The 26,491-nt window shown below is 34.4% G+C and overlaps 2 protein-coding genes across 3 annotated transcripts in view; one reads left to right on the plus strand and one right to left on the minus strand.

Annotated features, from left to right (window-relative positions):
• Positions 1-26,491, minus strand: part of LOC123701983 (prolow-density lipoprotein receptor-related protein 1) — a 35,216-nt gene that overhangs the window by 7,239 nt on the left and 1,486 nt on the right. The window contains exons 2-21 of the mRNA XM_045649615.1: positions 21,419-21,579; positions 20,808-20,922; positions 20,053-20,235; positions 19,004-19,255; positions 18,721-18,818; positions 18,533-18,640; positions 12,795-12,979; positions 12,313-12,505; positions 11,608-11,764; positions 10,882-11,031; positions 10,108-10,257; positions 9,600-9,725; positions 9,160-9,304; positions 8,779-8,888; positions 8,553-8,645; positions 8,259-8,411; positions 7,562-7,897; positions 7,195-7,293; positions 6,830-6,980; positions 6,302-6,387 (exon numbers count right to left, since the gene is read on the minus strand). Of these exons, the coding sequence (XP_045505571.1) occupies positions 6,302-6,387; positions 6,830-6,980; positions 7,195-7,293; positions 7,562-7,897; positions 8,259-8,411; positions 8,553-8,645; positions 8,779-8,888; positions 9,160-9,304; positions 9,600-9,725; positions 10,108-10,257; positions 10,882-11,031; positions 11,608-11,764; positions 12,313-12,505; positions 12,795-12,979; positions 18,533-18,640; positions 18,721-18,818; positions 19,004-19,255; positions 20,053-20,235; positions 20,808-20,922; positions 21,419-21,579 (3,051 nt within the window). The remainder of the gene's footprint in view (positions 1-6,301; positions 6,388-6,829; positions 6,981-7,194; positions 7,294-7,561; positions 7,898-8,258; positions 8,412-8,552; positions 8,646-8,778; positions 8,889-9,159; positions 9,305-9,599; positions 9,726-10,107; positions 10,258-10,881; positions 11,032-11,607; positions 11,765-12,312; positions 12,506-12,794; positions 12,980-18,532; positions 18,641-18,720; positions 18,819-19,003; positions 19,256-20,052; positions 20,236-20,807; positions 20,923-21,418; positions 21,580-26,491) is intronic.
• On the plus strand, positions 157-5,432 carry LOC123701870. Of its 2 annotated transcripts, XM_045649453.1 has the most exons (4): positions 157-594; positions 1,143-3,528; positions 3,601-3,927; positions 4,059-5,432. In XM_045649453.1, the coding sequence occupies exons 1-2, from the start codon at positions 510-512 to the stop codon at positions 2,831-2,833; spliced, it is 1,776 nt and encodes a 591-aa protein (XP_045505409.1). In that variant the 5' UTR covers positions 157-509; the 3' UTR covers positions 2,834-3,528; positions 3,601-3,927; positions 4,059-5,432. The 2 variants fall into 2 exon arrangements, with proteins under 2 accessions (XP_045505409.1, XP_045505408.1); XM_045649452.1 differs by having other exon boundaries at positions 3,601-5,432.

Below are 26,491 nucleotides of genomic sequence, written 5' to 3' on the forward strand. Positions count from 1 at the left end.
GAGAACTTGCATACATATCAATATTACAATTTATATGATTTATTTGTTTATAATTGACTTTATTCTAAAAAGTACGATAATTTCGATCCATATACGCGTAATGTACGATAATTTTACGCCCCTGGTACGATAATCAGTTCGCTTCAGGTTGGTAACACTGGTATAAAGTGAAAGCCACAGAACAGTAATACTGTTCTGTGGTGAAAGCTCTTTTGAGTATGTATTCTTTGGTGAAAGGCGCTTGTCACTTGTCAGTGCAGCTAAGGTCAATGTGGCGGCCGCGGCGCCTATAGTTTGCAGCAGCTGACCGTGTAGTGTATCTGACTATTACTCATTTGTGCCAGTGCTCCACGCTATATTATTTGTGTTTAATTTTTGTCAGTGTTTAATGTAAATGTTGTTATTTATTAAAGTGAAACTTTTATTTGCTTTTGGTAAATGACGACACAGCTAGTGAGTCCAAAAAACTGATCAACGTGGAAAAAAGCAAAGAATAGTGCAAAAAAAAAATGAATGACGATGAATTAAATTTACGCCGTAAAAAACAGAACGCTGACAGAGCACGTGCTTATAGAAAAAGGAAAAAAGATCTTGGTGAGTTAACGAAGTTTTTATATTGAATTTATTAAAATTGTTAGAACTTTTTGCTGTGCATGTTTTGTTGTTTATGGATTTATTTCAATTTTGAGTACTTGAATTTATTAAAGTGAAACTTTTATTAGGTACATCGTCTCAAACTTTTTGGTCTGTGTAGCGCATGTCGCGTGACGCACGATACGTAGGTACGCTAATAATTATCGTACAAATTTTTTGTTAAATGTCTAGTGTGAAAAAAAGTTTCACTTTTACCGTGGTTTCATAAAACCACACAACTTTTTTATTAAACTTATTTTGAGTTATTTTTTATGAATATTAAATTAATTATTTTTGAAGTGAAACTTCTTTATCGGGGTTGGACAAAAATTTAGTGTAACATTTTTGCGTTACGCCGTACGCGTGACATTTTTGCGTTACGCCGTACTCGTGACATTTTTAAGGTCATAAAGAAGTTTCACTTCTTACGTGTGTACTCTAGTACACGCATACATTTTATTTTATTTATGTTCGATCCATTCAATATAATATTAAATTTTATTTAACAGATGCCATGCCCAGTACTGATACCGTTCAAAGTGGTGAGCCTGCATCTGAAAATATTGTTACAGCAAAACTTTTACATCAAAAGCAACTAAATGCGGAACGATGCCGCAGGTATCGTCAAAAATGCAAGCGGCTAAAATCGGGTGCCAATTTTAACCGAGGCACTAGTGACAGCAATACAATTACAAGTCGAGATACAAGTACAAGTCGAGATACAAGTACAAGTCGAGAATTAATTGTTAATCCAGAGGAATTTCAAAACTCGTCCGATCAACCTCAAAAATTTTTTAACCATGAATCTTCACCGCAGGCTCCTGAAGATACAACTGGCAATGCAAACACTTCTACTCCTGCGGGCGCACGCTTTCGTCGGTACCGACGAAGATTGAACGCACGAAGAACTCACGCAGAAGAAAATCCTTCATCGATCTATACATTTTATATGAGACATAACGGAGCTCATAATCTTTTTAAAACCTTATTTGAGGATAATCCATTTGGTTTTGCGTGCACTGTTTGTGATAGATTATGGTTCAAAAATGATTTGAAATCATTTCGTTTATCGTGCAGTGCAATCTTAGAACAAATATGCCCAACTGTCTCGTTGCAAGACATTCTTGTGTGTGCGACCTGTAAAACTTCGTTAACTGCTGGAAAAATACCGAATTTGGCTGTGTACAATGGATTTAAGTATCCACCTAAGCCTAATCTCCCGAATTCAGTAGAATATTGGCAAAGTCGAAAGAAAGACCTCTTTGCAATGATCCGGCAACTTGGTAAGCCAACAGTATTTTTGACGATGAGTGCCAATGAAATATCATGGAAATGGCTTTTGAAAACATTGCATAAATTGAAATATGGCACGGAGATAACTGATTTAGAAATTGATCAGCTGCATTATAAAGTCAAGGCAGAATTAATAAATGAAGATGCTGTAACATGCGCTATTTATTTCAATAAACTCGTCAATGTCATGATGAAAATTCTCCAACATAAAACCATTAGCCCATTCGGTAAGCATTATGTTCAACATTATTTCAAGAGGATTGAATTTCAACACAGAGGAAGTCCTCATGCTCATATTTTACTTTGGCTGAATGAGGCGCCTAAAGATTCGTTTGGAGCAGACATTAATTCTACTATTCAGCTTATTGATGATTTAATTTCAGTATCGAGCACAGAAGCGTCAGGAAACATTAATCTAGTCACACACCATCACACTTTTACATGTTATAAAAATGATCAGAATCAACGAAAATGCAGATTCAACGCCCCTTTCATGCCTAGTAGGTCAACGATACTACTCAAGCCTTTGGCTAAATCTACTGATGATGAAAGATATGTTTATGATGAGTATAAGAAAAGATATAAAACAATACACCAAAATCTCGAAAACAATAACTACGATGATATTGATGATTTTTATAATAAAAATAACATTTCATCAGATGAGGACTATCATAAAATTCTATCTGCTGGAATTTCAAGACCAATGGTTTTCGTTAAACGGCATCCTAATGAAAAATGGCATAACTTCTTTAATCCATTTATATTTCACCATTTGCAGTCGAACATGGATATCCAATACATTACAGATGAGTATTCCTGTGCTGCATACGTTGTGGAGTATGTAAACAAATCGAATCGAGGCACTAGTAATCTTCAGCAGGAACTACTGGATCTTTTGGAATAGAAATGTCCAGCCAAGAAGCAGCATGGTTTCTTCTTAGAGAACCAATGTCTAAATCAACGCTTAAGGTTGAATTCATACCTACGATGTGGCCTCAGGAACGTCATCGTATTCGAAAAACAGAAAGAATTAGAAAGACTTTCTGATAACGATACCAATATTTGGAAAGAAAATTGTTTCGAAAAATACGAAAATCGACCTGTTTGCTGAGTTTGTTGCTTGGTATCCAGTCAAATCTGGACAAATCCCGTCGGAACCTGCACTTACAGACGAAAATTCGAATTCAGAAGATGAAGTAGACATTGAAGAAGAGTTAGCACCAGAAGAAAACATTAATCAACAAAGTAATAAAGTATATTACCGACGGAAAACTCCAAGGATCGTACGCTATCGACATTACGATATGGCAAATCAAATGTTAGACTACAAACGTGAAATGCTTACTTTATACATTCCATTTCGTAATGAAGAAAGGGACATTTTAGCTGAAATGCGATTCAATCAAATTTATGAAGAAAACGAACAACTGATTTTAGCTCGTCGTGAAGAGTTCGAAGCAAATTTAGATATTGACAAAATTATTGAAGCATACAGAAAATTATGTCACCCTGATGAAAATGAGGAAGACCTTGAAATTTTGCCGCTTATACAACATGATGCAAATCCATTTATTGAATTTTAGAACAATCCAGACTCAGGTACTGTTTTGATTTAGACTTTAGAGTATAGCATTAATATGTAAAATACTAAAATAATGATTTTTGTTTCAGGATTCAATGAAGATCTTTTTGTGGCGAGCATGCATTTACTTGGACCCATTGAAGTACATTTTACATGAAGTAATGCGTCAAGAAGATCGAGAGTTTTCGTCTATTTTAACAAAAATTGGTAGTGGATCACAGTTAAGTTTAGAGGAAACAAATATTATCGAATCAAGAATGTTCACTGAAGACGAAGCTAAACAAATGTGTCCATCAGGAATTCGATTATTTTTTCAAGTTAAGAAAGTTTAAAATTACAACAATTCGATCCTATCGACGTATGATACAAAATACGAGTCAATTTCTGAGGACATAATCATGAATTGTGATGACCCGGTAAGTACTTGCTCAAAAATATTTAGATGCATTTGCAAAAAAAGCACCCGTTGATACCGGTGGGCTGCCACATAAAATAATTTTTGTTAATGATTTACCGTACGTCATAACAAAAAATGTTGACGTTTCAGACGGAATCGCTAACGGTAATGTAGGGAAATTGATACATCTTGAATTTGACGATACTAAATTAATTAGAGTATGGTTACTGTCTCCGGACAAGAATGTGGGGAAAAAAATCCGACAAAAATTTGCTCATCGCATCGAGGAATTAAATATTAATAGATACTCCGTGCCAATCAAGTCATTATCAACTTCATCACCAATCAACGGTCGTCAACGTAATACTGTAATAAAACGAAAACATTTTCCATTATCAGCTTTCAATGCATCAACGATTCATAAAGCACAAGGAGGAACGTACAGTGAAGTTGTTTATCATTACGAAAAAAATCATGCTCAAGATTTAGTTTACGTAGCTCTTAGCCGCGTGACTGGTTTAAACGGTCTTTACATCGTGTCAGAAGATAGCAACAAAATTTTTTATCACACTGGTTGTCGAGTTACTAAACAAACACAAGACTTGAGAATAGAATTAGAGCGACTTTCGTTGAATCCACTGATTACTATCACCGATGAAATCTCGAATTTCATTATGAGTCGACGGGGTTTGTCGATGATATCATTCAATGTCCAAAGCTTACGAGCTCATTCGAAAGATATTTCTGCAAGTCTGACAAAATCAATCAATACTCTTGTTTTATGTGAAACTAATTTGAAAAATAATGAGCAAATTTTCACCCAATTTTCATTGTGTGAGTAGGCAGAAACATAGTACTTCTCGATATGGTGGAGTAGCTATACTAAAAACAATGATAATTCATTGAGGGTTCCTTCAGTAATGCAAGCATACATCAATAACATGAGTGTAAGTCAAGCAACTGCTTCCGAATCTGCTGTGGGAGATTTTTGTGCAGCTATTTGTCAACTCGATGAAAACAGAAAACTCGTGATTGCGTCAATATATTATATTAAAGTAAATAAAAAAATAGATGATGTAATGGATTTTCTAGGTTTTCATCTAGCTCCATTTGCTACGTCATCAGCTCAAATCTTCCGTTCTCGAGAAATATATTCACGAATGCCTGTTATTTTGTCTGGTGATTGTAATACAGATTTCAAGAAAGAAGAATCTGCTCCACTCATTGAATACTTGAGAGAAGAAATGATAAATGATAAAAATGTACCCACCACGAGATATGGTTCAACGATCGATGCGGTTTTTACTAGATACATTGAAAAAATCGAATGTAAATCACTGTTCACGTATTTTAGTTACCATAAAATATTGGTTACATTTATAAACTGTGAAACTCATAATGAAGATGGAATGATAATAGAATGATTGACAAGTGATAACTGCGTTAAAAACAACCGACTTCAAACTTGCACTTGCAAAAATGCCCATAAAATAAAAACTACTGGGTCTATCCGAATAAAATTTTTATGGGACAAATTCGACACCATCCCGCATCGAACAAAAAAAGAATCACGTAAATCGGTTCAGAAACCTCGGAGTAATCGGTGTACTTACATACATAAAAAAAAAAAACATACCGGCCGAATTGATAAACCTCCTCCTTTTTTGAAGTCGGTTAAAAATAATTGAAAAACGGATCAAAATGACTCAAAGATAATAAAATATTGTTTTCAGTTTTTTGATATGTGTACCTATATTATCTAAATACCTAATTGTTAAGTATTATGTACCTAAGTCGTACTCTATAAGATACAGAGTTGAATAAAAATATTAGTTAGAGCACGTCTAATTTTATTATTTCCCATTATCATTCCAATTTTCCAAGTATAAAATTAAGATTGATAAAGCGATTTTTATACCCTTAATGGAATATTATTCGAAAAATTTTTAGTTAAATGTCTATAGTGTGAAAAAAAGTTTCACTTTTACCGTGGTTTCATAAAACCACACAACATTTTTTTTTCAATAAATGTAATCTGGATTTGGAATCAGTCGTTGACTAGGAGAGGAGCAGATAAAAGTTCAAAAAAAATATTAGGATAAAATTGCCTTATTTTCAATGGTATTTCGTATTTCATCGATATTGGTTAAGCCGTAAGCAGTAGTGTAACAGAAAAACAGAAACGGATACAAATACAAGAAAACTCATTTTCACTTTAAATCCACTAAGTACCTATTGTACTTGAATTATTTATACATGGAATTGCGGAATATCTTAACAACATGTTCAGACTATTTCGAATTAAAAAAAAAACTGATTTTCTTTATATTTTCTCCAAAAATGCCTTGGTCAACTTTCTGATATTTTGTAATATATGAGTATTAATAACTTACTGCAATTAATTTCATCAGACCCATCAGCACAGTCATCAAATCCGTCGCATTTCCAAGAGATCGGAATACAAGGGCTCGATGTACAACTGTATAAAATCATATTTGTTATTTATTGTTATGAAAAAATATATAAGCCCAGATTAGTAAACAAGTAATAAAAAGAATAGGGACTGGTATTGTTGATTGCAGGTAGCGGATATATTAAAATTATAAATAAGTAGTAAACTGTCAACAAGACAGACAAGTAACCAGTAGCAAGTAGCAAGTAGCAAGTGACAAGTAACAAGTGACATATGACAAGTGGCATGTAACAAGTAACAAGTCACATGTAACAAGCATTGGTAACAAGTAACATGTAGGTAACAAGTTACAAGTACATATTAAGTAACAAATAACAATTAACAATTAAGAATTGACAAGTACCAATAAGCAATACAACAAGAAATATGTCAAATACAACAAGAATCATCAAACGAACCAAGAAATAAGAAACAAATAAGAAAATAGTATAAATACTGAATAACTCACGTAAACTCAGTATCCAAACACTGTATAGTGCTACAAGCGGCGGGCGTTTCGTCGGTGCCTTCGGGACAATCAGACAGACCGTTACATACAGATGATTTAGCTATACATATAGACGTGTTCACACATTGCACTTTCATTGGACTGCATGTTACTGAAATTTGTTTAATATAATAAATTAAATAAATCATCAACACGGTTAAAACTCCAAAAAATCATATATATGAGTGATTTTTTGGAAAGAGACCACATACATTTTTTTCTTACATGTAATAGGCATGACAGGCATTAATTAGGTAGTTTTTTTTTTTCTTTCAAAACACATTATTAATCTCTTATTTAGTCAAAAATAATTTAAACAACATTACCTGTAGCTACATTATCTTTGCAAATATCATTTTTTCCAATACAAATATTGTTACACATCTTCTGTCCGTAACCACACTGGGAACTTTGAGTGATGTGGGCTAGAAATTAAAAATTAAATATTAATTCTTAACTCGGAACATAGAAAACCATTACGCATTTTTATTTCACACAAACATTCCACCCCTCAATAACTTCAACAAAGAATAAATTGTAAAATAAAAAAGAGCATGTGTGCCGAGTGTCATCAGAAATCGTAGCCTTACTCCATGACGTGATGTTATTGCCATTACGCGACCTTGAAATTTTACTCTCAACGCGCCTGAAGAAGTTTCACTTCAAAAAATAAATAAAATAAAATTAACTCACGTGGACAACTCTCCTCATCCTCCCCGTACCTACAATCCCTAATCCCATCACACTTCTTTCCCATCAAGTAGCACTCATTGCTTTTATAACAATAACTTTCATGTAGCTTACATTCTACCAATCCCACACACCCTTCCCCATCCCATACCAAACCGATGGGACACATACACTTATATCCCATATCGAGGTCTTGTGGTATGGGATGTGGGATTTGCACACAAATGTGAGAGCACGGTGATGGGGTTTGGAAACACGCGTGTTTAGTTAGCGGGTTCTTGATATCTGGCGGTGGGGATGTGACTTGTAAGTGCAGGAATGTCGTGTTCGGGAATATTGCTGAAAATATTTTATTTATGATTTTTAATTCCAATTTCATAGAAAGATTTTTTTTCTTGTCATAATGTTGAAACTTAGCAGGACTTTTGATTGTCCCACTATAAAAAAGGACTTTTGATTGTTCAATAATTTCTAATGATAACAACAAAGAATTAAGAATAAGTACATAGGTACTTAATTAACTCCTAGACTATTTCTGACAAAGTAATATCCGACAAAAAATAATTCTATTAGTAGGAATGGAATTTAATTTACATATAAGACAATTTCATTTTAAAGTAAATAGATGCCTTTTTTGCACTATAAAAGCCAAAGCTCAATAATTTTACTAATAGTACCCATATAAGCAATAGTTACTCACACAACTCCATTCTACGTACAACATGTCCATGTTTATGTACATCAGCCCAGTACACCCGTTGTGTATGTCTGTCCGTCCAAAACACGTGTGTGTCCGTAACGGCTAAATTCGCGATTGTTGTAGTTATTTCGCGGAAGTGAGTTTTACCCGTGCCTAAAATAGTTAAAACCATTTTATAGATTTTTTTTTTATTTATACACGGCTTTTTCGAAGGGTGCTCAGATATAAAAAAAATCTTTTTTATTGTTTTCAATTTGATTTATAAAAAATAATGATTTATTTATTATATCTTACCTTCAGGGTGGAAATAATCGATGATCCCATGACCTTCATCAGCAATGTATACGATGTCCATTTCAGGAGAATACCTTAAACGGATATTTGGACCTAAAAAAGATAATACTTAAGTTATGGAGAACTACCCTCCTAAATTAAAAATTATTTTGACGGTTTTATTCCTGGTAAACAGATTAGGATTATAAAAATTTATACAAAATACATTTTACCAACTAATAATTACCTAGTATATTATTAGTAAGTATATGCATTTTATCCTGTCCGTCCAGTCCCATGCTGTCTATATAAATCTCGTTGTTAGATTCACTTTCAACTAAGGCCACCAATAGTCGCCTGAAAGATAAATACATTATTTGTTGGCGAAATTCTGCTTTTCTCACTTATTTTATCTTCCGAGCTATGAATGATTAAACAATCTTTACTAACGTATCAGAATAATTAAAAAAATAGAAACATGGAATCTAAGTCGCTCTCTAATTTCTACAAAAAAAAATCAGACTGATTAAGAAGAACATCATAAAATCGCAATGAATAACCAAAATTATAAAACTTTTTATGTAATGGAAAAATTTGTAAAAAAAGTTATAAAAAAGTAGTAAATTACCCATATTCCGGTACAATACAGAAGCTGACAGGTATCTCTTGGCCACTGAAACGATGTATCAATGTTCTCTGTTTCGTCCTTAGAGATATAACATCTATCATGCGACGACCCGCGTCTAAGATGTATAGCGCATCGGATACGTAATCTGAAAGTTTTTTTTTTTTGTGATTTTTTCGTATTTTTTACCGTTTTTATCTTAATAGAAGCGAAGAAATATTTAACAAAGCAAAAATAATTACAATCTATTCAGTCGTTTTGAGTTATAAGCGGTATAACTTACACCAGTTTCTCATTGATAGATTAAAGACAAAAAATAAATAAATATATTTTAGTTAGATAAATGACAACTCATTAAATATTTTGATAATAATACTCAAGTAATAAATAGGTACAAAAATGAAGTAAAATCCACAAAAAACGGTTTTTGTAGTATACTTTACCATAGCCCATGTCGATGACATTCTCCAACGCGTTATATTCAAAAAGACGCGTCACTCCCAAAGTGAAGTCGCTCATATTGATGTAGTTAATCGATTTCCTCTGGCCATCATATAAGAATAAAGTATCTAAAAGAAATTGTGTAAATAAATATCAGTACAATCGTAAATTGCTAAATGGTTAATTATATGTAAGAATGATATAGAAATTATATAAGTTGTAGTAATATACTTTCACTTAGCACCTTAAATATTAAAAATATTTATGCTGTTATAAGAAAAAGTCTACTTTTATCGTAATACAATTAGTAAGTAATACTTAGTAAAATGTACAAGACTGAGAAATTAGAATACTTTGCAGTTATATTCACAAATTACCAAAAGTACCCTACATTTTCAATAACCAAATTATTAATTATAATACTAAAATTTTATACAAATCCATTCCTACAACGTACATAACCATATTCATGTCAATAAAAGCCCTTTTTAGTACAAAAAATACACAAACCTCTAAAATTATCATACGCCATCGCCTGTACCCTCGCTATATCGAAATGTGTGGTGTGTGTCTCCGGGTTTTCTAACATGTTGTATTGTATGCGAGTGAATAGAGACCCGCTAGCTACTATAAGGTACTGTGGACGGTATTCTGGTATAGCTGAAAATATTATTATCTATAATATAAAAATGAATCGCAAAATGTGTTGGTAAGCGCATAACTCGAGAACGGCTGAACCGATTTCGATAATTCTTTTTTATTATATTCCTTGAAGTACGAGGATGGTTCTTATGGAGAGAAAACGTAAACACGTACCACGGGCGAAGCCGGGGCGGACCGCTAGTTATCTATAATTTTATAGATAAAAGAAATTCAAATGACTTTATTCAAGAATTTAGGTTCGTTTCACTTTTATAGCGATTGAAAGATAAAACATTTAATACGAAACAATTTAGAAGATACAAAAAAATAGCAATATAAGTAACTTATTATGAATAAATGATTGAATTAAAAACACTTTAGGGTACAAACCGTAACTTAAAATAGAAATAAGGGTACATATTTGGGTACAGAAAGTACATCATATTTCATTTAAGGCTAGAATACGAATATTATATTCTCTTTCTGAGTTTTCATATACAAGTTATGGACAGCTTTATTCGACATTAAAAATTACGTACGAAATTAAAAAATCTTTACAATAATATTTCTCCATACAAAAATACCAGTCTAAAACACCCCACTAAAATACTAAATTTCTAAAACATCCCACATCCAACCTACCTTCACACACTCGGCCGTCCAGCGCCATCCCCTCTGGGCACACACACGCATACGTGCTGGTGGATGTAGGTATGCAGATGTGCGAACATCCATTGTGCGCGCACGGGTTGTGCTCGTGCTGGGTAAGTAGTGGATGGTATATGTGCATATCTGTTGTAAAAAGGTTGCGAATATAATATTTAAACCATAATAAAAACGCTTGTATTGAACGAAAAATTTAAAAACGATTTTAAATACGTTAGGCTGGTTGCAGAGCTTGACCGACCGTCAGTGCGTACGTCAGTCGCGCTTGTCATATGTATGGAAATTCATAAAACCTTTCATAGCTAGACCGACCATACGCACGCGTATTGTCATGCGCATTAGTGTCATAGTCATACAATTGTTGATGCGTATCGTCAGGACCGACGGTACGCACTGACGGTCGGTCAAGCTCTGCAACCAGCCTTAAGGCGCAAAAATCCAGGGCCGGCTTTTGAATCGCACGGGGCGCCAAATACTAAACACGAAACAAAACCTTGCCTTGTTGTGGGAGTTTTGAAAACGATGTTCTAAAAACTTGTCCAATAGAGAAGAGTACTAAGTACCTACTTAAATTAATTAATGTATTTGCACTAATAAAGCTAAGCATTTTTTTTTAGTTTTGACTAAACTAAGCAATGTCCTCATTTTTATACTATACACAAAAAATCACAATTAAAATCAAACAAATAACGAAAATCTCACCAAAAACCGGTTCATCCCGGCTGACAAGCAAAGCTCGTTTGTCACTGTGCATCTTGTCTGACGTTTGTATGGTTTTCGTCGTCCACTCGCTCCAGTACACTGTGTTCTCGAAGATTGAAATCGTGTATGGATGGTGGTATGGTTCTTCGAATAGTGACTAAATTAATAAAAAAAATTATGAAATTTGTTAAAGTTATTTTCAAGAAGATGGAAAGTCGGAGTTGTTTGAGTATTTTTTAGCCCGCTTTATAAATTACAAACATACAAAAATCTAGTTATATAATATGTAATTAATATTTAACACAAATTTCAATAAATAATTACCAGTTTCTTGTCAGTTCTTTGATCTAGGAACTGCTTTTGGTACAGGCAGTCTGAAGAGATAATCTCATAGTTAAATGCAGGTCTATTTGATCGTTTTTATTTATTTATTTATTTACTCTTCAATAAAACTATACATAGAAAACTTATTGCTAATATACAGAACAAAAAAAAAAACAGTATAGTTTATTAGGCGGCCTTATCACTTAGAAGTGATCTCTTCCAGGCAACCTGGGCAAAAGGTAACAAGCTTATTAAATTACAATGGTAGGTGGTAGAAAAAAGGCAAGGATAGAAAAAAAAACAAAAATAATAAATAAATAAAAATTGTGAATAGAGATAAATTACTTTAAAGATGTGTGAATTTACATAATTAATACTCACGTAAACATTCTTATCAAACAACTTCACCACTCGGATGGTACCGTCCACAAAATACAGTCTATCGTTAGCGGCATCCAAAGCCAGGCCTGTAGCATACCCTCCCAGAACATCCACTAGAATCTCTGGATGAGTACCATCCATGACTGATGTCATTATAAGCGGTCTGTCCATCCAATCCGCCCAGAACATTTTACTGTAAAGATGTATTATAGTGTAGACGATCGCCTTCTTTTAAGGGCAATTTGAATTTTGTATGAAATTTTACACATGATTTATATGATCAACCGTACGTAACAATTTGAATTTTTTAATAAGGCTCTATTTTATTGCTTCTTATCATTTTACTAACAAAATGGTAACTGCAATTTTTCGATAAGTTCAAAAATATAGAATTAGAACTAGTAAAAAAAATACTAAAAGAAATAAATTAAGCTACCATTTCATTACTTCTAATCCCAAATTACTATTATCAAACTACCCACCCATTCCTCGGATCCACAGTAACATATCTAGGCCGTCTAGTATCAGCGTGTAACACACTGCACACCGACCCATCCGTTTTGCAGACAGAGATCACACCCCTTTCCACGTCTGTGAAGTATATGTTCCCACCTAGATAGTCTAAAGCTATGTCACCAGGGTCTTCGATGCCTAATGCTACGAGTACCTACAGAAAAAGTTAATACATAAGTAGTTGTTTGTGAAAGATTTTATGTCAATGAAATAAAGAATGGAAAATACTCTATGGTACAACATATTATATACAATTAATATACACACAATATACAGAAGGAATAGATAACTTGAAAAGATCAACAATGGGTAGACTGAAGTTTTAAATGCCAGATAATTTTCAAATTCGTATGATTTTTTTTTTTGTAATTTAATCGATACGTGAGTAAAGCAAAGCAAAAGGCCACACTTAATTATAAAATAAATAACAAAACAAGGCAAATACCTAAGAAACAGGATCATTATGCGAATTCCAGTGAACTCATTATGATAACACCGTGGACATCCAAGAAGGAACGTATCAACATGAACAATACGTAATTGATAAAACAAAGGGATATTCATTTAATGGTTATACGGTATCGGACCACCACCGGACCACCAGGCAGGAGGATATCTCGGGTATATAAGCAATTCACAAGTGAACTCGTCATTCTCGCACCAGCTCTCTATAGTTAAGGTCGTAGATTAAGTAAAAATTGTAATTTGTTAAATAAATTATTTTTTTTTTAAAGTAATCTCGACCGAGTTATTTTTACTGGCGCCCAACTTAGGGGCTTAACGAGTGAATTAAAGTAAAAACATCGTTATTACGAAAAAGTTCACGAAATCTTTCAAGGTTGAAAGTTAAGCAACCCAAAAATAAATTAGTGAAAATACAAGTTCGAGGGAAGATATGAGAAAAGAGGTCATCGTTGGATTTGTGCTGTAAGTACCGTTGCATAATCCTTTCACCATTCCTTTCCACTTGAAACCCCCGACTTTTGTATATAACTATAGGGATACGGGAGAGAATCACTCTCCTTCTGAAAGTGAGAGCAGTCTTAGTGATTTGTGTTATTCAAATTGCTCTAGTAATCCAACTGTCATAGACAATATGGATCCAAAAACTTTGTTATCGTTCGTTCCCACATATGATGGTGACGCATTTAATTTGTACAATTTTATAAACTGTGCCAAACATTGGTTACAAATCGCGGGTGGGGACACACCACCAAACGTTATGTTATTGTTGAGTAAGCTAGAATCTAAGGCCGCCATGACTATTTCTATGGTAGACCATGATTTCAAATGGAAAAATATAGAATTAACCTTAAAGAAAGAATGTGGAGATAATAGGGAGTTTAATACATTATTAATTGAATTATCGAATGTTAAGAGAAAAGGTAGTTATAAGGATTTAATTTTTGAATTAAAACAAAAGTTATTTTTTATTAGAAGTAAGTTGTTAGACAAATATACCGAGAAAACGTTAGTCGACGAAGTTATGGAACCGTATATTAATACCGCGCAAAATGCGTTAAGGAACAGTTTACCTTATCATGATCAAATTTATGTATCAAACTGTGGTTTTGAGGAAACGGCCGCCCGAATTCTACAATTAGAAGCTGAGGGTAGGTTTGACAATATTAAACAAAAGTTTTCGAGTATTTTACCGCCGCCGCGAATTGTTCAGCAGGGTTATTCGCAACATAAACCAAATTTTACAAACCAAAAGCATAGTTATCCTAATTATCCACAAAATCCGAGGATAAATTATAATAATAACAATTATAATCATAATCATAACCAAAGTAATAATAATAATTTCCATCAAAAATACCCATGGAAGCCAAATCCAAATAATGTGTTTAATAAGCCACAGAATAGTTATTTTAAGCGTAATCAATATCGCCCGATTAATAGAAATTTAAATGAAACGGAAGACGTGTCCATGCGGACAGCGCCTCAGTTACGCCCAGGTCAAACGAATTTAGGCAAAGGGTTAGTGGCAGAGGAAGTCTTTCATAGTAATAATATAGAGGAAGCAAATTTTTACAAAAAGGCCTCTCAAAAGAAAGGGCCATAGAATTTAATTCAGACCCTATATTTACGGTAGGAGATTTATCTTAAGAACAGATCATAAAGCATTAATATGGTTATCTAAATTAAAAGAACCAAATCAAAGACTAACAAGATGGAAACTTAAACTACAAGACTATGATTATAAAATTGAGCACGTCAAGGGTAAAGAAAACTACGTAGCTGACGCATTAAGTAGAATACAAATAAACCACACAAGTGTAGATTCCGTAGCAGCGCATTGTGGCGAGGAATTATCATTAGCTAGTACACCTCGTAATAATGATACAGCAATAACCACTGAATCGAATTCTTGCTCGGACAATAGGTCGTTGAGCAACACAATACACTCTTGTCAACAAGACAGTGATACAGGTATTCCAATCATTGATAGTTACCCACCTAAACGTCTCAGACGTGTTGTGTTTGAAAGTGCTCCATACGAAAACGCGAAATTTGAAAAAGGTATGTGGTATTTTTATATTCCACCTAATAATGAGGAAGAAATGTTATTAAAAGATATATGTTAGAATATTTGAGTAAAGAAAAATATGCTTTTATAATACCAAATGACGAATTGTATTATAAAATTTCTGAAGTTTATAGGAAGTATTTTGATCATAGTAAGTTTAAGCCAACTAGATATACTAAATCATTGATAGAAATAGATGATAAAGAGGAACAGTTAAAATTAATTAAAGAATGTCACTTATTAAATAATAGACATGCAGGTATAGAAATTGTGTATAAACAATTGCGTGAAAAATATTATTGGGAAAATATGAGGAAAAATATTAAGAAATATATATTAAATTGTGAATTATGTAGAAAGGAAAAATATAATAGACATCCAAATAATACACTATATTCGGAGACAGAAACTCCACATGAACCGATGTCAGTATGGCATATAGATTTTATGTCTTTAGAAAGACAATGGTATCTTACGATTATTGATAAGTTTTCGAAATATGCTATTATTAAACCTGTAGATAAAAGTAGAGTATACGATGTGTTGTACGAAATATTTGCATTAATAGGGGCACCTAATAAGATAGTGCATGATGGTGAACAATCGTTTTGTAGTGAGATTGTCACGGAACTTTTTAAAACTTATAATATTATTAATCATACTACGTCACCGCAACATCATAAATCAAATTCGGATGTTGAGCGTTTACATAGTACTATACAAGACTACAAGAGTTATTTCGTTTACAACGTGAATCAGATTTGGACCAAAATCAAAAGATTAATTTTATTGTACATTCTTATAATAATACAATGCATAGTGCGATAAATATGACGCCATTTGAAGTGCATTTTGGTAGAAAGCCTAAGTTGCGTAGTTTTGATAATTTAAAAGTAGTTATACAGAGATATACTGCCCAGCATAGAGATTTTGCGAAAGAATTAAATCAAAATGTTCATAAATTGTTAAAGAAGCAAAAGCATGATAGGAATAAAAGATTGAATGAAAGAATTAAACCCCCGAAAATATTTAAGGTAGGTGATACAGTTTATTTGAAAAACTCTATGGCGGACAGGCATAAAACGAAATCAAGATTTTTAGGTCCATATAAAATATTGAGTGTTGAACCTCATAATAAATATAAAATAAGTAATGGTAAAATATATCATGTAGAGGAACTAATTGTTTCAGAATCTACTTCACTTTCGGATACAAGTTCAAGCAGTTAGAACCGTCAGAAAATGTAATAATAGTCGAATTGAAGCCTGCTCGAATTTTAGAAGGAAAGTGGTATATTATTCATAAGTTAGAAATAAAACCAATTGTATTAAATTTAGAAAATATACAACAATCTGTAAACTTTGCTTATAAAAATTCTAAGATAGATGATGTTAATCATATATATCAGAGAATTAATATTATATTAGAACATGTTAGAGAGATATGTAAACATTTAAATATTCAAAGTAAGAATAGGATTAAAAGAGGATTAATTAATGGTTTAGGAAGTGTAATTAAGTCGATAACTGGTAATTTAGATCAAAATGATTTAGATATGATTCAAAGAGATTTAGAAACTGTAAGAATTGCTTATAATAAACAAATATCGGTAACAGATGAAACTTTAGAGGAATATAATAAGCAGATTGCAAATATTACGTTAATTCAGGAAGATATTAATAATCAATTGTTAACTATGTTAACTAGTAAAGCGCAACAAAAGGTTGCTATATCTTTGTTATTGCAAGCTCAAACTTTGCAAGATGTAAGTGAAAGATTAACAACAGCTATTACGTTTGCTGAACACAAAATGTATCATTATAGTATATTGCAATCTCAATTGTTAGAAGATACGATTAATAGTCATCATCATCATCATCATCATCAGCCCATATACGTTCCCACTGCTGGGACATGGGCCTCCTATGAGGGTACAGGCCATAATCCACCACGCTCCGCGATTAATAGTATTCCAAGTGAAATTGTTATATCTAGAAATGTAAATGATTTAGAAAAGTTTATTACTGTAGATTGTCAAATTATTGATGGAATAGTATACTTTGTAATAGAAATACCATTAGTTAAGAATAGTGTATTTAGGACAAGAAAAATTGTACCTATTATCCAACATAACCTATCCTGTTCCTATCCTATTATGCGAACGGTTACTTTAGCTTACAATGAAGAAGAAATGTATGAAGCTGAAGATTGTATTGAAATAAATGAATTAATTTGTAAAGGAAATATTTTGACGAAAGATACTTGTGAATCTGAAATACTAAATACAATGAATAGCGAAAAATGTCAAATGGTAGCAATAAAGTGTCCTAAAGAAGAAATTTTTGAGATATCCCCAAAAGCAATTTATATGTATTTTAATGAGACAACTGAAGTTGGAATTAAGTGTAATAATCATAGAGAAACTTTATGGACAAAGCATACTAATATATTATATGGAGAAAATTGTGAGTTGAATGTTTCAGGAAAAACTTTATTTCACACGAGGGAATCAACGGACAAAATAATTATTGGTAAAGTGGATTTACAGCCAATGGAGACTGTAACTGAAATAGAACTTAGCAAGTATGATAGAAAGAAGATTTCATCTAAGCTAAACGAATTGAAGAGGATTCCCGCATTTAATTTTGAAACTCACGATATTATTCAATATAGTTGGATAACATTTATAACTATTGTGATAATAATGTGCCTAATCTATGTTAAAATTCTCAGATCCAGGTTTCGTTCAAAAACCTGTACTTCGAATTTGGAGGGGGACAGTAAAGCAAAGCAAAAGGCCACACTTAATTTTAAAATAAATAACAAAACAAGGCAAATACCTAAGAAACAGGATCATTATGCGAATTCCAGTGAACTCATTATGATAACACCGTGGACATCCAAGAAGGAACGTATCAACATGAACAATACGTAATTGATAAAACAAAGGGATATTCATTTAATGGTTATACGGTATCGGACCACCACCGGACCACCAGGCAGGAGGATATCTCGGGTATATAAGCAATTCACAAGTGAACTCGTCATTCTCGCACCAGCTCTCTATAGTTAAGGTCGTAGATTAAGTAAAAATTGTAATTTGTTTAAATAAATTATTTTTTTTAAAAGTAATCTCGACCGAGTTATTTTTACTCGTGTAAAAATTGTTCATACCTCTTTAGTTTCCAATACGTTATTTAAATGTGCTCTGACAATAGCCTGATGACCTTGAGCTGTTTCAACCCAGTATACGAAATTTCCATCATAAGTGACTCCATGTGCCTGCATAGAAAATGTGGGTAGTTATAAAAATTAAACGTAAAGGAGAATAAGCTTATATAATATAAAACTATTTTCCGTACCTGTTTAATTCCAGAAGCAACAACGCTTTCAGTTTTCGATTTAACTTTTATATACCTAATTTCATTACGCGTGCTATAGAAAAGCATAGCTTCGGGATCTGTAATTAAAAGTAGGTATTTGAAAAAAAGTTGTTCTCCCCTGTTTAATATTTTTATAGTTCTATGTAAAATTCCATAAAATCACAAAAACCGAGTAATGAAAAATTCAACTCTCAAACTAAGTATACCTAGAATAACGACAATAAGATTTCTTCAAACTTACCAAACAAAATCCGCAACTAACCTGGCGCATAACAAAGGTACCCAGCAAAATCCATATCGTACCCTGGCTCACACACACACTTGAACGTGTCCGCCGCCCTCACACACTGATGCGAACACCACGGCACATCGTCCATACAATTGTTCACACTCTCGCAGTGTTGCGTAGTGTAATTATATTTTTTGTGTGCACTTTGACAATCGCAGTACGGCCCTGATCTATCGGGCGCGCATTTTGTACCGTTGCAGGGGAAATTGTCGCACATTGTGTGCCCTGAAATGTTAATTTAGATGAAAAAAAAAAGTGTATTGCAGTAAAATAAACATAGTGCATACAATAAACTTCTAATAATAATTAGCAAAGGCGCCCTTATCGCTATGTAGCGAACACTACCCGTAACAATGTATTTATGTAAGTACTAAATTTTACGCAATGTTAAACGTTAAAAAAACGCAATTGTATTTGTATTTCTAGCGAGCGCTTTAACGACGACGACGAAAAGCATATCATTTGAATGAATGAACCTACTTTTTAGTTAATTCGAATTTTTTCAACTACCCACCAACCAAAAAAAAAATGGTTGCCTGTAAAGTCGGTTTTACGGGCGAAGATTTTACGTGACAACGTCTCTCTCTCTCGTTCGGTGACTCATCGTAACGTTACCGAGCGTTACACTTTTTCATAAGTGACTCCCAGCCGCAACCTAATTTAATGCCTCCTCCACACTACTCGCGAAGTTCCTCGGCGAAGTACTCGGCCGAAGTTGACTGAAGTCCGCGGTGCTACACTACACACTCGTTCAACTTCGCGAGGAACGCATACGTTCATATTCAGAACGAACTTCAGGTAACTTCGTGCCCTTTGACTCGGGCGCAAAAACCGACAACAAACGGAAGTCGGCCGAGGCGAGGTAAAGTTGGACGAAGTAAGCCGAAGTGCCTCTCTACACTATTCTATTCGTCTAACCTCGTTCAACTTCGCGAGTAGTGTGGAGGAGGCATAAGACGTTGTCACGTCAAAAAAACACAGACAACACTGATAAGACACCATAAATTATCTCCAATACTTACAATGCTGACAGAAAGTCCCTTCATCACTCCCATCCTTACAATCCTTGATACCATCGCACATGTGATCCCTTGGAACACAGAACGATCGATCAAGACACGCGTATTCCTTCAACTCATACAAGCCTGGTATTTCGATCTTGCAGTTCACACCGCTGTTCATTTCTCTTGGTCTTAACGCATGGCCTAGAAATAATGATTTACAATTTCAAAAACTGAATAAATGATGAATGAAATTCAATGAAGTGTCTAGAACCAATTTTGAATCACATAAAATATATCATGAATGTCGATATGTCACTTTTAAATGTAACGAAGTTTTATTAACTCAAACTACACGCACCTTGATCATAGTTCTTTATCCCAGATACGTACGTATAGACCCACGTATAGAGGAGAACGTTTACAAATTCCTATTTATAACATTACAATTAATATTTTTGCAATCAATCTCGATCTATTAGGGTAGTTACATACAAAAAATATAAATTACTAGGCTTCGCCCACGTTTTTAAAGGAAAACCCGCAATGTTCCCGTTCCCGTGGGATTTCCGGGATAAAACCTATCCTATGTGTTAATCCAAGTTACCCTCTATATGTGTGCTAAATTTCACTGTTATCGGTTCAGTAGTATTTGCGTGAAAGATTAACAAACACATACACATCCTCACAAACTTTCGCATTTATAATATTATAGTAAGAAGTAGTGGTAAATAAAAAAATATTACAATTTTTATTTATTGTACATAAATACTTACGGCAAGTATTCTCAATATCTTCATCAGTTTTATCCTCACAATCGTACGCTCCATCGCACATCCAGAATGTTGATATGCAGCGGTTGCCGTCGCATGTGAAACCTTTACATGTTGCCTATAGGAGAAAAGATGTTTAGGAAAAGATTATTAAGCATATTTTATTTAAAGTTTAATATGTAAATGTAATGTACAATATCAATCATATCAACGACTATCTAAATTCGAAACTTCATGGGGTGTTAAATTATTTTGTAAATATGTATACACTAAAATTATTAAGCTATTGCATAGCTTCTATCGCGGGCCTTGAGCGCGAGGACCGAATCGAGAAATTCCGTAACGAAAAAACCTCACGCTCCCCACTCCGACGGGCTCGGAGGTGTGGCTTGAAGGCATGCTATGCAATAGCTTTACCGCGGCAGTCCCCGAGTGCCACACGTCTTTCTTTATCTACCCCCAATGCATTAATAGTAAAAAAATTGACGACCACTGGTCTGATAATAAGACATGAATCTAATCCAAAAGCTCATAATCATTTACCTATTATTACTACGTAATAGTGGTTCAATTTAAGCACTAGGTTAATATCAATACAAAACATATTAACTCACATTTGGCGCGATCACAGTAACTGTGCAATTACGTTCGTCGCTGCCATCTTCACAATCCGGTTCAAAATTGCACACCCAAGAGTTAGGGACGCAAGATTTCCCGTCAGCACATTCAAACTGGTGCGTTTCGTTGCAATATACAGCATTGGCTGTGTGATTTGCTGTAAAGGAAGCGTAAGTAATATAATATTTTCATCAATTATTAATAAACAATATTTTTGAGAAAACCCTTTCGTGTATTTGCATTATATTTTATTATTGGCAGAACCACGGCAGAATAAATTAAAAAAAATTGTAATTTTGGCGGCAGTTAACTATGCAGTTAATATAGCTGTAATCTATGGTAAATACCTACCTATCTTTTTTAACTGTCAAAGAATTACGAGAATCTTTTGAGTTTTGGCGCCTAAATGGCACTTTCATAAGCACAGATTAAGTACACATTAGTTACTACATAAGTCAATTGTGTAATAATCAAGAAGCTTATATCCTCTAATACACTAGATATAAGCTTCTTGGTAATAATGTAATTTTTGAAACTTTACAGTGATACCCGGAACATTCAGAACATTGCGACTTTTTAAATTTAGTACATAATACATAGTAAATTTAAAAATTCGCAATATAATATGAAGATATGATTGCATATTTATAAATTTATTTAGTTAGGTAAGTAGTTTGAGTTACCTATGTATTGTAATGAGACATTTAAAATTATTTATTGTCAATATACATTTGAAACTATTTATTACATATTATAGTGGAAAAATTATAGCGGCTAAACTGTACTCTAAAGGGCGTCCAGTTGAGAGTCGTAATTTTTTTGAAGTGAAACTTAAATATCGGGGTTGGAAAAAGATTTAGTGTAACATTTTTTTCGTTACGCGTGACATTTTTCCGTTACGCGCCATCTTTTTCTTATCCCTAGCACGCGTGATTCGACGTATTTCTGTAAGTTGCATATACTTAGTAAATTATTTTTTGAAAAATAAGATCATAAAGAAGTTTCACTTCTTACGTGTGTACACTAGTACACGCACACATTTTTTTGTGGTTAGCTATTGTCATATGGAACCGAAATCGCAAAATTTCATATTTATTCATCATTCCTCGGGGTAGCCTAATTCCCTAGAGGCCGCGTCCCCAGGTGGCGGATAGGGGAACGCCGTGTGGGTGGACAAATTGATGTTCATCCATAGGGTAGAGGTGAATCCTCCGCGGACCACAAGGCCGGAGAAGGTTAACTCCGTTATAAAAACCTAGGTTGGAGAGCCGAAATAAATACTCCTGGGAGTGGTATGTGAGCAGTGCTCTCAGTACTTGGCTGGGGACGATGAGGACGACGCGCGCCAAAAGGGCCCAGTACAAGATAGTGGCTGGCGGGACTAACCGGCAGGCATTCTGCAAACTTAGTGGAGAGGAGAGAAGGAAGATGGAGGCAAAATTAAAAAACAAACTACCCCAGGAGGGTACCGGTATTTCCGGAGAATCCCTCCCCGAGCAATCCTCGGGCAGCCCCTCGTATTCTGGGGGGGGCAACATTTTGCCAACACCTTTGACTGAAAACTGCACAGGAACGGGTCACCAGGTTCCTGCGACAGCAAATGCTACTGGTAACAAGAAACTCGTGCAGCAGGCTTTCCACCCGAGCCTTTTTATTCAGAGACCATGCATAGTTGCTAACCAAAAAGATATTATGAATGATACTAACAATAAGACCCTAACACAACAAATATTCCACAAAGGTATGTTTGAAAATAGATCCAGAACATTATCTCTTGGAGACTATCCAAACACGGATCCTAATCAAAGTTCTCAAATCATACTTACTGAACCAAGTGATGGAAGTGAACATGACAACTGGAAAGAAGTTACTAGAAAAAAGAGGCCAAACTCAAGTCCTGAAAACAATGGAGCCCAAAAGCAAACCAAATTAGACTCATATTGGCTATCTCATAGCCATCAAACACCTACAACAAACAGATTCTCTAGCTTAGAAGTTGATAACGAGCAGGCAGAAAATAATAATACTACTCCTAATAAGACCAATAAACCACCACCAATATTTGTTGACAAAGTTGAAAATATTCAACCCCTTTTAAAGACCCTTAATGAACATGTGCACGATATGTTCACCCTAAAAGTTCTCACTAACAATCAAGTTAAAATACAACCCAAAGACTCTGAGACTTATAGAACTATTGTTCACCAATTAGAACTTAGAAATACAGAGTTTTTTACATACAAACCTAAGAACGAACGGGGTTTTAAAGTGGTACTTAAGAAGATGCATCCTTCAGCAGACCCAGAGGATATTAAAGAGGCTCTGGAAGACATAGGGCACACCAGCACAAACATATGGAATATAAAGCAAAAAGTGACAAAGAAACCATTACCATTGTTCATAATTGAACTAAAAACTAAACCCAACAACAAGCACATTTATGAAGTAAAAACCCTAATGAACTGCATCGTATCTTTTGAACCTCCCCGGCCGAAACGTGAGCTTCCTCAATGCGCAAAATGCCAACAATACGGACACACCAAAACCTACTGCCGCCGTAGCCCTAAATGTATTAAATGCGCTGGTGACCACCTATCCAGCGATTGTCTAAGGAAAACAAGATCAGACAGTGTCAAATGTGTCCTTTGTGATGGCAACCATCCAGCAAATTACAAAGGCTGTAAAATTTATCGTGAACTCCAAAACCTCAAGTTTCCTAAGACCGCAGAACGCAGGAAAAACTACTTATCTACAAAAGATTCGAATGCTACTAGAGGAAGTCACAACTCTTTAAATAAAGAAAAGCAAAATCACCCATATTCATACAAAGATGCTGTAACAAATAAACCACAACCGGTGAACTCAACAACAGAAGCTACACAACTGATTAATCAAAACGGTATTCATGAAATAATGAGTCTGATGAAACAAATGATGCAACAACTTACTACACTGACAAACCTTATAATAGCCCTAACAACCAAGCTGTCACCTTCGACTGCTTGAAAATCGCCCTATGGAATGCCAATGGGCTGTCACAACATACCCTTGAGGTTAAGGCATATCTCGAGACACAAAAGATAGACATTTTACTGATCACAGAAACACACTTTACGAAGAAAAGTCATTTCAGCATCCCAAATTACAAAATATACCATACAATGCACCCTGACGGTACCGCACATGGAGGAAGTGCGGTGCTCATAAGACAAAATATTAAACACCATGAAAGAATTCATTACTGCACTGAACAAATTCAAGCAACTAATGTCGTTATTGAAGATTGGGTTGGACCATTTATAATATCTGCAGTTTATAGTCCACCAAAACATCATTTAAAATGTGAAGACTACGAAAAGTTCTTCTCCTCTTTTGATACCAGATTTATCGCTGGAGGCGATTATAATGCCAAGCATCACTTTTGGGGTTCGCGTACAATAACAACTAAAGGAAGACAACTATTAATGGCTATAGATAAATTAAAACTCGGCGTTGTTTCAGCTGGCAAGCCAACCTACTGGCCTACGGATAGTAGTAAAATACCAGATCTGCTAGACTTTTATGTAATAAGAGGGTTATCACCTAAGTTTATAACCTGTAAAACAAGCACAGATTTATCCTCTGATCACTCTCCTGTGGAATTAACACTAAGAAGGTCAATAGCAGAAACACCGAAGCCATGCAGATTACACTCAAATAGAACTAATTGGGAACTGTTTAGGCAGCTCGTAGCAGAAAAGCTGGAATTGAATATTCAATTAAAATCTGAAGCTGATATAGTAGAAGCTATTGAACACTTCAATAACTGTATCCAACAGTCTGCTTGGAACGCTACTCCATCTATCGGAGAATCTTTTCGTAAAGAGACTTGCCCAAAATCTGTTCGAGAGTTATTGGCAGAAAAACGTAAAGCTCGGAAACGATGGCAAAGTACGGGTTTCCCTGTGGATAAAAAGCACTTGAATTACCTACAAATGAAACTCAAAACACTTCTTCATAGTATAGATAACCAAAACATCCAGACATTCCTAGAAAAAATGGACGCAACAGCAGAAACAAACTTTTCTCTATGGAAAGCCTCAAAGAAACTTAATCAGCCCGTTTCAAACAATCCCCCGATACGTAAAGGTAACACTGAATGGGCTTCTAGTGACGCACAAAAAGCGGATACATTCGCTGAACATCTTGAGCAAGTCTTCACACCCAATCCAGATATGGGCTCTTTAAAAACCCAAGAAGTCGCCCTATTATTCAATTATAAATTATCAAAGTATTAAAGTTTGTAATCCTCCCATGAAAAAGATCACTATAAATGAAGTTAGAACTGTCATCAAAAACCTAGATTCTAATAAAGCCCCAGGATACGATCTAATTACAGGAAAAATCCTTAAGGAACTTCCAAAGGAAGGCATCAAATTTCTAACATTCCTGTACAATGCTATCATAAAAAATAGTGCGTTTCCACCTCAATGGAAAGTAGCCCAAGTTATCATGATTGCTAAACCAGGAAAAAATCCCGTTGAGGCTCAATCGTACCGACCTATAAGCCTACTTCCTATACCATCAAAGATATTGGAAATTCTTATCCTGCGTAGATTGACCCCAATTATCTCTGAGAAGAAACTTCTGCCTGATCATCAGTTCGGATTTCGCCAAAGACATGGGACTATAGAGCAAGTACACCGATTAGTAGAACATATTAACGTAACCTACGAGGAAAAAAAGTACTGTACTGGTGCCTTCCTAGACATATCTCAAGCCTTTGACCGCGTGTGGCATGATGGATTACTATTTAAAGTAAAAAAAAATCTTTCTCCTAACTTCTACAGCCTCATTAAGTCATACTTAAGTGATAGATACTTTTTTGTAAAACAGGCGGAAGAAACAACGGAACTAAAAAGCATCCAAGCAGGAGTCCCACAAGGTAGTGTCATGGGTCCTACTCTTTACCTGTTATTTACTGCAGATCTCCCTTCGATCGACGGAGCAATCACTGGAACATTTGCAGACGATACAGCAATCTTAGTATCAGATAACTCACCAGCCGTTGCTTCACAAAAGCTCCAATC

Source organism: Colias croceus, chromosome 22, assembly GCF_905220415.1.
Source record: "Colias croceus chromosome 22, ilColCroc2.1".
NCBI lineage: Eukaryota > Metazoa > Arthropoda > Insecta > Lepidoptera > Pieridae > Colias > Colias croceus.

Coding starts and splice junctions, on each gene's coding strand:
- LOC123701870 (XM_045649452.1), top strand. CDS start 510: ATGAATGACGATGAATTAAATTTACGCCGTAAAAAACAGAACGCTGAC. Junction 595..1,142: donor AAAAAGGAAAAAAGATCTTG/GTGAGTTAACGA, acceptor TTTATTTAACAG/ATGCCATGCCCAGTACTGAT.